This window comes from Peromyscus maniculatus, chromosome 19, assembly GCF_049852395.1.
Source record: "Peromyscus maniculatus bairdii isolate BWxNUB_F1_BW_parent chromosome 19, HU_Pman_BW_mat_3.1, whole genome shotgun sequence".
NCBI lineage: Eukaryota > Metazoa > Chordata > Mammalia > Rodentia > Cricetidae > Peromyscus > Peromyscus maniculatus.
In genome coordinates this window covers 12389784-12404929 of record NC_134870.1, presented here as the reverse complement: position 1 = coordinate 12404929, position 15146 = coordinate 12389784, and the positions used below count along the sequence as shown (strand labels likewise).

Sequence of the window (15146 nt, the reverse complement as noted above, 5' to 3'; positions counted from 1 at the left end):
ACCTCTGAGGGACACAGCAAGCACACTGTGAGTCCCTGCTACTGTCACACACAAAAGTGTGAAGTGGAAGGAATGAGGGAAGGAGGAATATTTTATGGACATTTTTTCTGAAAAGCTTCTAAAATTTGGATAAATACATGGACCTCCACTTTATTAAGCTCAGGGCAGTTCAAATAGGATAAAATCAAAGAGATTGACACCAACAGATATATTAGTCAACAATTGTAGCATGAATCTTAAAAGTTCTTATTAATAAAATCAAACCCAAGGCCAGTTATTGGGGTGAATGCTGGAAGGTCAGAGAGACAGAACAAGCCACAGCTATCTCACCTCACCAGTTCCTCAGCTGGTTCTGTGTCCTCATCCCAATGGCTCTCAGCGGAGCTGCTGCTTAAAAGCCTAAATGCTTAACCAGCCAAACGCTTAACCAGCCAAATGCTTCTAGTTTCTCATCCTCATGCCTTATATATCTTTCTGCTTTCTACCACCACTCTCTGGGATTAAAGGCTTGCTTTCTGGGATTAAAGGCGTGAGTCACCATGCCTGGCTGTTTCCAATGTGGCCTTGAACTCACAGAGATCCAGAGGGATTTCTATCTCTGGAATGCTAGGATTAAAGGTGTGAGTGCCACCATTTTCTAGCCTTTGTATCTAGTGGCTGTCTGTTCTCTGACCTCAGATTAATTTATTAGGGTACACAATATTTTGGGGAACACAATACCACCACAAACAATATAATTCAATCCCAGGAAAAAGAGATCATTAAGCAACAAGGAATAAGAGATTAGACAGACATTAAAAAATCCTCAATCAGATTGATAGTCAGCTTGTTACTGGAGTCTTTGGAGGCCTGAAGACTTTCAAAAAATCCCAAGCAAGCCTATGCCATCCAAGATTCCTTCAGTCTCATATAAGTGTCTTTAAATAATAGACCTGTCCACTGAGAAATATTTAAGGAGATCTTTTGGGCAGAAACAAAAGGATAATAGTCAGTTTAACCAAAGGCCATATTAAGAAATACTGAAAAATAATAAAGACTACAAAGATACATATAAAAGTCAGCATTATCTTGGACTCATAATTGCTTTCTTACATTATTTAAAGGACAAGTGAATAAAGCTCAGAATTACAGCTGTTTGTTACTGAGCATACAGTAGATAGAGTCACTGTGGTGATAAAACGTGATGGAGGACAAAAGTGTAGCAGAGCATACTGGGCCAGTGTGACACTGCCACTGGTGAAATAGCAATACTTTTTCCATTAAAATGTAAGTTTCATGAAGTTAACTGTTAAGTGTCACCTCCAAGACAATGACTAAAAAACCTCCTTAAAATTACATCAGAAAAATGAAAAAAAAGTCATAAAATATGAGTTATAGAGAATCGAGAAATAAAATATTAATAATACAAAAAAGAGTTGCATAATAGTAGAAATAAACCCTTTGTTGTGAGTGGTTGATTTAAATAAAAATAGATTAAACATTTTAATCAAAAGTTGATAGTGGTAGAATGGATAAAACAAGTGATTGTGTTAATTTCTAGAGCCACATGAGCTACCAGAGGTGACTCAGAAGTGGAAGAAAATATGAACTGACATATAAGAATTAAGAGGATAGTATCAGCCAACAAAATCTTTAGCCAGCACACAGCAATACAATGATCCTAATTACATATTGCTCTAGCCATAGATCAGGGACTTGTTGAACTCTGATCAGTTTCTCCTGGGTCCATAGCACTACCTCTACTGTTGTTCTGGCCTGGGGAGATGCTGTCCTGCCTCTGCAGGAACTCTGATGTCCCCAGAATGCAATCAAACTCAGAGGCACCTGCTCCCTGGCCCCCTGGTGTATGCCCTGTGGGCATCTTTCTCTGGAGGCTACTCCCACACAGTGGCCTGTGCATTGGCCCTCCAGCTGCTCACTTAGCCCTCCACCTGTGCTCTGCCCTTGCTCAGGTCTGACCACAAGGGACTCTGGCTCCTGGTGACAAACTGCTACCAGGGAGTTCCTAAAGCTGACAAACACCTTCAGTAATGTGGCAGAGTACAAGATTAACTCAGAAAAATCAGTAGCACTCCTATAGACAAATGGTAAATGGGCTGAGAAAGAAATCAGAGAGACATAACCTTTATAATAGCCACGAATAACATAAAATATCTTGGCATAACTCTAACCAAACAAATGAAAGACCTGTATGACAAGAACTTTAAGTCTTTGAAGAAATAAATTGAAGAAGATATCAGAAAATGGAAATATTCTCCCATGCTCTTGGATAGGTAGGATTGACATAGTAAAAATGGCAATATTATCAAAAAGCAATCTACAGATTCAATGTAATCCCCATTAAAATCTCAGCACAATTCTTTATGGAACTTGAAAGAACAATACTCAACTTCATATGGAAAAACAAAAAACCCATGACAGCACAAACAACCCTGTACAATAAAGGAATATCTAGAGATGTCTCCATCCCTGACTTCAAGGTCTGCTATAGAGCTATGGTAATAAAAACAGCTTGGCATTGGCATAAAAACAGACAAGTGTATCATTGGAATTGAATTGAAGACCCTGACATTAATCCATATACCTATGAACATCTGATTTTTGACACAGAACCCAAAACTGTACAATGGAAAAAAGAAAGCATCTTCAACAAATGGTGCTGGCATAACTGGATGTTAACATGTAGAAGAATGCAAATAGATCCATATCTCATGCCATGCATAAAACTCAAATCCAAATGGATCAAAGACCACAACACAAATCTAGTTACACTGAACTTGATAGGAGAGAAAGTTGGAAGTAGCCTTCAATGCATTGGCATAGGAGACAACTTCCAAAATCTAACAGTAGCACAGACCAGACTCTGAGAGTAAAATCTAATAAATGGGACCTCCTGAAAGTGAGAAGCTTCTGTAAGGCAAAGGATACAGTAAATAAGACAAAATGGCAGCCTACAGAATGGGAAAAGATCTTCACCAACCCTACATCTGACAGCGGGCTGATCTCTAAAACATATAAAGAACTCAAGAAACAAGACATCAAAATACCAAATAATTCAATTAAAAATGGGGTACCAATCTAAATAGAGAATTCTCAACAGAAGAATCTCAAATGGACAAAAGACATTCAAGGAATTGCTCAATATCCTCAGCCATCAGGGAAGTGCAAATCAAAATGACTCTGTGATACCATCTTACACTTGTCAGAACGACTAGGATAAAAAACAATTGATGACAACGTATGTTGGAGAGGATGTGAAGTAAGGAAAACACTCCTCCTCTGCTGGTGGGAGTGTAACTTGTACTGGCACTCTGGAAATCAGCATGGCATTTTCTCAGAAAACTGGGAGTCAACCTATCTCAAGACCCAGCAACACCACTCTCAGGCATATACCCAAAAGATTCTCAACCATACCACAAGGACACTTGTTCAACTATGTTCATAGCAGCATTATTCATAATAGTCAGAACCTGGAAACAACCTAGATGCCCCTTAAATGAAGAATGGATAAAGAAAATGTGGTACATTTACACAATGGAGTATTACTCAGCAGTAAAAAAAACCAATGACATCATGAAATTTGTCGCCAAATGGATGGAACTAGAAAAAATTATTCTGGGTGAGGTAATCCAGACCCAGAAAGACAGAAATGGTATGTATTCACTCATAAGTGGACATTAGACACAAAGTAATAAGATAACCAGACAACCCCAGAGAAGCTAGGTAAAAAGGATGGCCCGAAGAGGGACAAGCATGGATTGATAACTCCTGAAGGGAACTAGTTAAGATCTCCTGGGCAAACTGGGAGGACAGGTATAAGGGAGGAGATGGGGGATAGGGAACATGAGGAATGGAGAAGGCTGAGTTGGGGGAGGGATGGAGAAGGAGAGTACTGAAAGAGATATCTTGATAGAGGGGGTCATTATGGGGTTAGGGAGAAACCTGGTCCTACGGAAATTCTCAGAAACCCACCAGGATGACCCCAGCTAAAACTCCTAGCAATAGTGGAGAGGGTGCCTGAGCTGGCCTTCCCCTGTAATCAGATTAGCAACTACCCTAACTGTCATCATAGAATATACATTCAGTAACTGATGGAAGCAGAGGCAGAGATCCACAGCCAAGCACTGGGCCAAGCTCCTGGAGTTCAGTTTTGAAGAGAGGGAGGAGGGATCATACGAGCAAGGGGATCAAGATCATGATGGGAAAAACCACAGCAACAGATGACCCAAGCTAATGGGAGCTCACAGGCTCTGGACTGACAGCTGGGGAGCCTGCATAGAACCAAACTAGGCCCTCTGAATGTGGGTGACAGTTGTGTGGCTTGATCTGTTTGTGAGGCCCCTGGCAGTGGGACCAGCACTTATCCTGGGTGCATGAACTGGCTTTTTGGAGCCCATTCCCTGTGGTGGGATGCCTTGCTCAGTCTTGATACAGGGGGCTGGGGGAGGGGCTTGGTTCTGCCTCAGCTTGGTGTGCCAGACTTTGTTGACTCCCCAAGGGAGGCCTTACCCACTCTGAGGAGTGGATGGAGGATGGGGTGGAGGAAGCAAGGCAGGGGGAACGGGAGAAGGGGAGGGAGCAGAAACTGTCACTGGTATGTAAAATGAAAAAAAAAAGATTTAATTTAAAAAATTGAATTCTAATAGCAATACCTAAACAATAGAAGACATTCCTGAGGAACTTTTGTGTACACTAACTTATAACAATTGAGGACTTTGACCTAAGTTCAGATGCAAGCCAAGTTCTCTTTCATTCCACACTAGATTCCTTGTACAATACTGGTTTCAGTGACAAATGGTACATATCCTTAAAATCAGCCTGTTAGTTCTTGAAGAAGTGAAATCCTGAATTATCCCCAGAACCAAGCATTTTCACTCTAAAATGTATATGCCCAAAGTATTTGAAACAGGCATTCAAGCTCAAACTTAAATACCAATGTTCAAATCACCAGTCTTCACAATAACTAAAAGAGGTGGAGAAAAATCTATCAGTGAATTAAAACAGTGTGGTTTATCTATGCAATGAAATATTTTTATACCATAAATAGAAATGAAGTTCTAATAATAAAATATGGACAAACATCATATATTCATATACATTTACATACATTATATACAGCATATATATATGGGCTGGGATTAAAGGCATGCACCACCACCATCACCACTGCCACTCAGCTATATTTTAGTATTTTAAAAATCAAGCAATAAAAACTATGGTTTTCAGTAAAAATATTTTGAAATAAAAACGAAAGCAAAAAAAGATAATGAATGTATTTCATGAAAAAACAGGCTTTAAAAATATATTTAAAATATAATAATATGCAACCACTGCAAACATTCATGATATTAAGATATATGAGGAATTAGATGCAACAGAGCAAGATGTGAAATTTAATGGTGAGTTTTATAAAAGCTGAAATATTACCACAATATGATATTACATGTGGTCTCCATGATAATAACTGAACATGAATTATTTTTATGAGCTTTAATGATATTTGGTAACCATAGAGCTTTCATCAATTTTAATGACTCTTTAATAAAAATGAATGATTTAGGAAAAGCTTAAAAAACACCAACCTTTCTGTTGATGCTGATTTATGTTAAAATTTTCATCAGTGAAAATATAAAATTTTATAAATTATATGAAGACTCAGTTTAGGATCCTAGCATTAGACTAAGGAAATACTGATAATAAGAAATGATGTATTAGTCAAACTATGTAACCTCAGGAAAAAAATGCTTTAATAAAGAATATAACATTTGTAATCTAGCTACTTTTCTAGAATCTTGCTAACTTTAAGTCTGAAATTATAACCTTTACCCTTTGTACTTCATATTGGCTTCTAAGAATTTACTAATCTGAAAACAAAGTATTATCTCATCTAATTGATCCTTGATCAAACCTGTCTCTTGGAACCAGAGCAGTAGCTCAATGGTTTACAGAGCACACTCTTGCAAAGAATCCTAGCTCAGTTCCCAGCACCCACGTCAGTCAGGGCACATCCATAAACTCCAGCTCCAGGGGATCTAATGTCCTCTTCTGGAGGCAAGCATCCTACACAGATGTACAGAGTACACACACACACAAACACACACACACACACACACACACACACACACATGCACGCATAAACACACAATTTATAAATTAAGCCACATCTTATAAAAGTTCTAGAGAATATGAATTTCTAAATAAAAATACTATTTTAATGTCCTCTCAAGAAAGCTCAAGACATTTTCAATTGTTTTAAAAATTTCTATTAATTTAAGTATAAATAATACTAGGTAATAGTATTTCTTATATCATTCTACTATTTAGTAGGGTCACTATGTAAATGGCATTTAATATTCCACACAAATGCTTCCCCAAATTTTAATTAACTTTTAATGCATCTGTTTTTTTTACAAATTGATACTTTCTTCCTCATTTGTATGTGTAGGTCTTCTACCACAAAAGATGAAAAAGAAGATTTGGATGTCATTGCCTCAGAGAAAACAGTCCACCCAGAAAAAGCAACAGGTAAGTTTGCTTTTCAGACTGAGTGATGTATAATTGCTGACAAGTCACTGAGCTTTTACTTAATATGGTTTTAATATCCACAATTATTATTTTATGCATTTTCAAGATATTGAATAGAGAAAAGAGTCTGCTCTACCATTCTAGGAAGCATGCCTTCAACTAGTATTTATTATTAATGACTTCTGTACCCAACACTGGCCTAAGTTGTCAGTGTGTAGTGATACTTGGACACAGCTCAAGGAACTAGTTACACAAAAATCATTGATAAAACTTCCTGTAGTGATCAAGGTATTGACTCTCTGTTTCTCCAGTGGACAGCTATTAAACACAGAGAGCTACTGACCAATTGGCATTTGGCCAGTAAGACTGAAAAACTCAATTCTTAAATTTCCTTTTAATTTACATTGAAATCTAAATAACTGTGGTTCAGTGGCTTCCATATTATCAGAATTCACCACAATCTAATAAAAAAGTTGCAGAATTTAAATATTGGCTTAAATTATTAATATTATTGCAACATATATAAATATATGCTTGAAATTATATTGTTTCTCATCTATGCATGCCACAAAAATTTACAAATGCCTTCATTGGAAGAAAACTATTGAACTCTGGACATTTTATGAAAAGGAAAAATGTCTTGTTTTGTTCAAAGCATCATTTATTCTGAGGCTGTGTTTTAACTGATTTTATTCATTATTTATTTTCTGTATTAATGTCTACAGAGAAGATGAAAACTTCAATGTTCACATATCACATATGTGGAGAAAAAAGATTAACTCATTGATGGCCACAGTCACAATAAAATACTTAACATAACATTTGTCAATAATGGCCACAGTCACACTAAATGTATCTAGCATAACATTCATCAGAAATATGCACATACAAGACTAAGACACACCATGATACCAGGAGGATAATGACTTGCTGAAAGTGTTTGTATTAAAAAGTGAAAGTCATTTTTTACATATACACTAAGAGAGTTGACTTGGGGGACAATTAGAGTGATGTGTGTGTGACAATGGATCAGAGCCACTGCAAATTACTTACATACAGAATATTTATTTGCATGCTGTTAAAGAGAGAGTAAAAGGTGATTTGTAAAATCAGAATGAACTGTTTTGGTAAAACACATGTAAATCCAGTAAATTAAAATACTCTGATTATCAGTGACATGCGTATCTTTGTGCATTTTTTATTTAGATTGAGGGAGATTTTTGATCACAAATTGTCACCAGGATGAAAGTAAACAATGGGTTCAAAGAGACCAGATAAAGCTGCAGACCAGAGAAAGTTCCTTTTACCCCTTACAATGAATTTGTCTAAGGATACATGTCAACAGCTTTGACAAGCTCTCTAGGACAGGAGAGAGCATGCAGCAGTCCAGTGTGTCTTCATAACCCTTATGCAGCCATTTATTACATTGCCACCCAGCAGAAAAATCATTGTCCTTATTATCCAAAAGAAAAAAGATTTATCCATCACTTTCTTCTTTTATGTCGGCTCACTGCTTTACCTCCTGCCTCCTTCCATGGTGTTCTTTTCTTTCTTAACACTGTGCTTAGATGTTCTTGTCATGTCGCATGTTGGCGAAAGTCAGCCATTCCAGCTACAAATGCCAGCAGAATAGGACTCTCATCTATCTTCTTCCTTACCTTGTTCTCTCTGCAGAAAAGCATATTATTGTTGTTGGAGAAAATAACAAGCTTTGTACACATTTTGTTCACAAACAGATCAATAATACCTCTGGTAATTTTTTGTTAACATTAATCCGTATTATTCCAGAGCTGTGAACCAGGGATCACAAGTGTCTCTCATTAACAGAGTTAATTAAAGCTGAATAAATAGAATTTGGAAATTTCTGATGAATTCCTGCCAAGGCTAGGTGGAGAAGTTATTATCTGATAAAGTTGAAGACAGTCACTGCCTTCTTTTCCAGGAACTGAGTAATCTTCAGTATTGATTTAAGTTACTCATTGTGGTTTGTGTCCTTAAAGACTGGGAGAAAATACAGCCACTATTTAAAAATAAAGCAGCTCCTGTGGTGTTTTTCCTTCCAATAGAGATTCTCTTGAAGATACTGGTTGAGGCTTTTCACACATTTTTTGTAAGTGTTCACAGAAAATTTTGTCTCCAAGGACTATGACATCATCTTTGTAATATCTTCACAATTAGGTTATATATTTTTAAGTCCCTTTGTTTCTTTTCAAGGCAAATCTCTCACTCTACAGCTCAGATGGTCCCTGAACCTACAGGAATTCTGCAATATCAGCCTCTCCAGTGCTGATATCACAGGCCTGTGCCATCATGCCTGGCTCTGTTTGACATTACAAATGGTCTTTTAAAGATTAATTAACTTTTCTAACATTCTTCTCTTAAACACATAAATATTTGGAAGGCTACTTCAAGTGAGACCGGTGTTCTGTCACATTGCCTGTGAGCTGATTGATTAACGTGAATGCGTGTTCCTACTTTAAGATGAAAAGTGTCCGGAGTTGAAGAAGAAAATGGAGACATTGCTATCAGAGGCCGTTTACCTCATTAAAAGTCTGGAAACTGACAGAGCAGAAGCCGAGCAAGCTTTAAAACAACAAAAATCAAGAAAGAAAAGGATTAGCATGAAAATTGACTCTTGGTCCATTTGGAAACTCCAAGAACTGCCAACAGCTGTACAGAAAGGTAACAAAAGAGTTTTTCCTCTGCCAGTCAGTATTAGAGTAGCAGACAGGGTGCCCCCACTGCTCTGTATGCACAATTTACTATTATGTGTTGCTTATAAACTAGGGTGTGTTTGAAATACAGTATTAAAGATGGTAATGAATCCACACGTGAGTGTTGTACAGAGCAAACTTTGACTGTGGGCTTTTAAGTGTGTAGAAACTCCATTCATTACCTACCTTGTGGATAGGCAAACATTCAATATTTATCACTTACCATGATGGTAGTATTTGTTATTAAAAATCCAAATATTAAAGCTGAGTGCTTAGTTGGTATCATTAGCCATGTTTTGCAATGTAGAAAAATTCAGATTTCCAAATCCATGCTGGGAATGACACATCTTTGCTTTTGAAAACTTAGAAATAAATTCAGTTTGAAAGGAACTCCTAGGAAGAAGGAAACCTTAACATGTTTGCTAGAGTAAGTTGGCATGCACCACCACCACCTGGCTTAGATAACTCTTTTTAAGATTCACAGGTGAATAATTTTTCAGTCTCAAGTAGCTCTTGTGTATGGACAAGCCTTACTTTCTGGACTGTCTACTGCCACTTCTGAACTTTGTGTTGCTCTCATCATCTGCCTCCAGAACACGAGATGTTTTCCAAAGACCTTGAAGAACTGCACAGCCATCTTGAAGAAACAACCCAAGAAGTGGAGCATCTAGAGCAGCAAAAGGAGAAGCTGGAAGAAGCCAACGCCAAGATCCAGAAGGACATAGACTACATGACTCACCATGCCCCTCTGCTGGAGATGAAGCGGAAGCAGGAGCTGGAAGCTCTGAAGGATCGCTATCATAAAAAGTTTGAGGTGACTAAATGTGTGTGTTCTCTTCTAAAGTTGACATGTAGTTTATTTCTCTAATACCCGTTCAATTATAATTTATTGGTATTCATTTAAACACCTTAGCCACTTATCTATATACCTAAGATGATTAATAATATTCATTCAACTCATTAAAAATTACAGAGATTCAAAACAACCTTGTTATTTTTAAACTATAGTTTGAACGGAGTGAAAAGTAAGTAGAACATATCAGTAATTTAGTCATTGATAAAAATTATGAATGTAATAAGACTTCAAATGTTTAAATGACCTCAACCACATTGAGGTCATTCTATACAAAAATCATTCTACACAAAATATAGGATGCAAACAAAAATAACTTGTTCGCAACTGTCCCACAGATAATAAATTAACCCAATATTAGCATTCGTTCATTTTAAAGTAAATAGAACAAGTCTTTGAATGTTTCCCATGTTTAACACACCGCATCATTCTTCTCACTCCATCACCAAAAAAAAAAAACTTATTAATTTCATCTATTCGTGAGAAAATGTAAACGTTTTGAAATAATGTTACATATTTTGAATTACAAAATACTATCATACTTGGACTACGGAAGTTTCTGAATCTGCTTTTTTAAGGTAACATTGTTTTATCTTCGGACTTTTATGTTTAGAAATGTGGATGTGTGTGTGTGTGTGTGTGTGTGTGTGTGTGTGTGTGTGTGTGTGTCTGCTAGTCTGTAGGTGTACCATGTGCATTCAAGTATGTGTGGCTACTAGAAGTGGGTGTCAGTTCTCCAGAGCTCCAGGCAGTTGTGAGTCACTGGGTGTGGCACTTGGGACTAACCAGACTTCTCTGCAGAAACAGTTATTACTCTTTAGCACTGATCCATGTCTCCAGCCCCTCACATTGTTTTAATGTAATCAAACGACTCTTCACTGATATAAATCTAGTCTGTTTTAGTTATCCATTCTATCACATATATATCAATTAATACTTAATGCTCTCTTTTTCTCTTTCTATGGCATCTGAGTTTTTTCCTAATATTTTTCCTAATTTTTTCTTACTACTTAATGATGAAAGTGCAGTTTGCCTACACACAATAATTTCACATGAATGCTTTCCTTTCAATGTACATGTGAACATTCCTCAGCTGTATACCTAGTAATTATTGGATAGTGGATGAGGTCCATGTTCTGTTTCATTAGCTAATGCTCCACTGTTCCCAAAGTTCCTCTGACAGCTTTTCTGGAGTAGTGATTATGCTGAAGACTGATTTTTTCCACCTTGGAGAATACTGTTCCATCCTAATAACCTTCTACAATTTAAAATTTGTGTCAGCCAGAGTTACTTCCCCATTACTAGTCTGATTTTGCTTCCACTGGGAAGGAGATTGGAATTACTGGTTGGAATTCTAAGAAAGCTCTTTGACAGAGATTTACCCATTCAAAATAAATACCTCTCACCATTTCTAAGTATGCTGGCCAGTTTTATGTCAACTTGACACAAGCTAGAGTTATCTAAAAAGAGAAAACCTCAATTGAGAAAATGCATTCATGAGATCCAGCTGTAAGACATTTTCTTAATTAGTGATCAATGGGGGAGGGTCCAGCCCATGGTGAGTGGTCCTGGGTCCTATAAGAAAGCAGGCTGAGCAAGCCATGAGAAGCAAGCCAGTAAGCAGCACCCCTCCACAGCCTCTGCATCAGCTCCTGCCTCCAGGTTTCTGTCCTGTCTGAGTTCCTGTCCTGACTTCTTTCAATCATGAACAGGGATATGGAAGTACAAGCCAAATAAGCTCTTTCCTCTCCAACTTACTTTGGCCATGGTGTTTCATCATGGCACTAGAAACACTCAGACACTAAGCTTCCCTGCTACCTCAATATGATGACTGCCATTTTCACTTCATCACAATGAGAGGCAGTCTCTGGTATGCAGCCATAAGAAACAGTGCTGAACTGAAAGCCAGAAGGAGACTGGGACCCCAGCTCCATAAAGAAAAAGTAAATCCAGCCTTGTTCCAGCGATTCTATTTAATTTTGTCTCAGTCCTGAATGACAGGGTACAGGATTGCTCAACCATCTTGTCTCAACTATTATCGGGGTTTGTGAAAACCGATGTCCATTGGATGAGTTAGTGTTTTTCTCGGTCAGTGGCCTTGGGTATTGATGTAGGAAGCACAGGCAGTGTTGTCAGGCAGCCAAAGGAGTAGCCTGGGGAGGAACTCACTGCAACAGACCAAGAAAACAGAGGACATTGTGCAGATCCTATCAGAGATGTACCGTGGCTAGTCTGTGTCAACATGGGAGGGGTGTTTTATTAAAAGCCCCTGTCTAAGGCAAGAAGAACTTTTATCTTAGAGGATTCTGAGTGAAACAGATTACCTTTCATCCTCCAATCAGTTCAAGTCCTGGACAGCATCAGAGCTGACCTCCACTGAGGAAAATGGAACTCTGGAAGCATGGCCATTTGGATTTGAGCTGCTCATTTCCCTTGTCCAGCCTATAAGGCCACACTGCAGATCTTAGTCCTCTGTAGCCCATGAGTTATTTCCTTATTCTAAACCCATCTTTGTGGGCCTCCTTATCTCCTGTTAGACCATTTCCGAAAGAATCCTAGGTAGTATAGCCACCTTTGCAGGACTGGGATCTGTCACCTCTGTCTTGTTACTCCCCTTGCTATATGTTGAATTACTCAACCAGAGCTTCTGATCGACCGGCTTTAATTCAGCTTGCCACCTCCGTCATTGCAGGGGGGAATGTAAGTGAGTCTGTCCCTCTCTGCTTCTGCAGAGGGAGCCAGGGACTGTGATGAGTCTGCACTCGGGCTACATGGCACCAAGGAATGGAATCCCCATAACTGAGTTGAGGCTCTGCCAGGGAGGGTTGCATAGATCGTGCAGCCAGAGGAAGAACATCTACAGTGACACAGCAGAAGAAAAGTGGTCATGTGAACAAGAAAACACATCTTCCATTTATGAAAGGAACATAACTGACAAAACTCGGGAATGAAAAGCAGAATTATGAGCAGTGCCGGGACCAAATACCTCCTCAGAGAGAAACAGATGCACTCAGAGCTGTAGGAAACAGGCAAAAGAGCTTTTCAGAGTGCAGGCTCTGGAATGGGAGCTCATGTGTCACGTGTTTAAATCCCTACTGTAAGTGTTTCCATCTTGAATAATTGTTATAAACCTCTGGGCCTTAGTTTCTTCATAAACAAAATGACATAAGAACCCATGTGCCATATGCTTAGTGTGCACCTGGATTAGAGAGTAAGGATCAAAATAGCACGTACTATGACATAGAGAATGCCATGAAAATGACATTCATAGAGAAATCACTAGCTGTAGGAATTTGCATGGAAAAAGCAAGATCTAGATTAACAATGTCTATGGGGATAATTAAAATCCAAAATAGAAGATGGGGTAAGAACAGTGAGAATGGGATACTAATGGGGCTCAACTGAGGGATGTTCATTTCTTTCCTTAAGCAATATAGTAATCCTACACTGAACCAAATCCCAGCGTTTCACATTCTCAGCCACTCGTCCCAGACAGGTAGCAGAGAGCCCACATGTTTCAGCATCTAGTAAACTCACTCAGTTAAACCTTCTACAGGAAGCTCCTACAACTTAACTAGCTCTACTTGCTGCCATGCTTGAGCATGTAATCCGGCAGGGAGAATGGCAGTCCTACATTGGGAATACGTCTGAGACTGATGAATTGTGTACCTATCACAGTTCTTTTTATGCTATGTGTTTTGACTAAAATAAACCCAAAAAACATAAATTATAAAAGGTACATCACATTTAATTTAAAAAGTGCATACTATCTAAAACATAGTTTTGAAAATAAGTAGACATTGCCCAAAGATCCAAGGAGAAATTTATAAAAAGAAACCTACCAAAATATTAACTAATTGCATCTCATAATGGATCCTAGATTTGGTGACAGTGTAGTTAGATGTGATTTAGCTCATAATCAACTAATCATTTCAATACTATTTTAAAATACCCAGTCTATAGAAAGGGGGCATTCTTAAATGAATTCAAGTTGATATTTTCAATACTAGAATCTTGTGAAATTTTTGAAAAAGTTATTAACAGATATATATCTGAAAATATTATATAAAGTACTTGCAAAATAGTCCTTTAACATAGCAGAAAAATTATAAGTCACTCCATGAAAAACTCTTTTTAGGAGGCCAGAAATGACTCTGCATTAAGAAATGTAGGTATATGACTTAGTTTATCAACAAATTAAAAGAGAAATTATGATTTTTACAGAGAGATCCCTGAGATATGTTCATCATATTACAGTGCTCACCCTAGCATAGAACATATACCTATAACCTGGTGTTTGGGGCTGAGGGAGGGAGAATGCAGATTCTGAGGCCAGGCAAGTCTATCCAGCAATACGTGGAATTTTTTTTAATCAAAAGGTTATAGTAAATAAATAAAACACAAACAGATTTCTTACATATAAACAAAAAATTCTTTTACAACAATCACTAACATTCATATTAACCACTGACACCCTGCATCCATTTCAAAGGAAAGTGAGAGAAAATTGGTACATACAAGATGGTGTATAGTACAGAGACTATGTTTGCCACAGTCACAAGACAATAAAATAAAATAAAAGTACTTAAAATAATGAAATAAAACAATTTTCTTATAACTGAACTATCAAGTCTAAGGCTTTTCCTCACAAAATGTCTGTATTTAGTATTTAAAACATCCAAACACAGGCTTGAGAGATGTCTCAGAGGTTAAGTGTACTTACCGCTCTTGTGGAATATCAAGGTTCAGAACTGCCAGAAACTCCAGCTCCAGGACTTCCTGGAACAACTTCTGGTCTCTGTAGGCTCCACCCATTAAGTCTGAAGGACTCTTATATTCTGTTGTTGAAAATTAAAGCTATTCCTCTTTTTGCCTGACAATAATTTGCCCACCAGTATTGATGAAAGCCCTTAGCTTCCCGCTCAGCACACCGTCTCCCCAGCAGTGCTTTTGAAGGAAATATTGAAGCTTGTAAAGTTTCTTTGCAGCTCACTTCATCGCAGTAGGGTTTGTGTATTCCTCACATGAGCTCATCCAGTTCGTGTGCCTGGCAA

General features: G+C 37.9%; 1 protein-coding gene across 1 annotated transcript in view; it reads left to right on the top strand.

Moving 5' to 3' along the window:
- Positions 1-15146, top strand: part of Ccdc178 (coiled-coil domain containing 178) — a 348053-nt gene that overhangs the window by 46983 nt on the left and 285924 nt on the right. The window contains exons 8-10 of the mRNA XM_042264107.2: positions 6446-6525; positions 9007-9207; positions 9833-10053. Of these exons, the coding sequence (XP_042120041.1) occupies positions 6446-6525; positions 9007-9207; positions 9833-10053 (502 nt within the window). The remainder of the gene's footprint in view (positions 1-6445; positions 6526-9006; positions 9208-9832; positions 10054-15146) is intronic.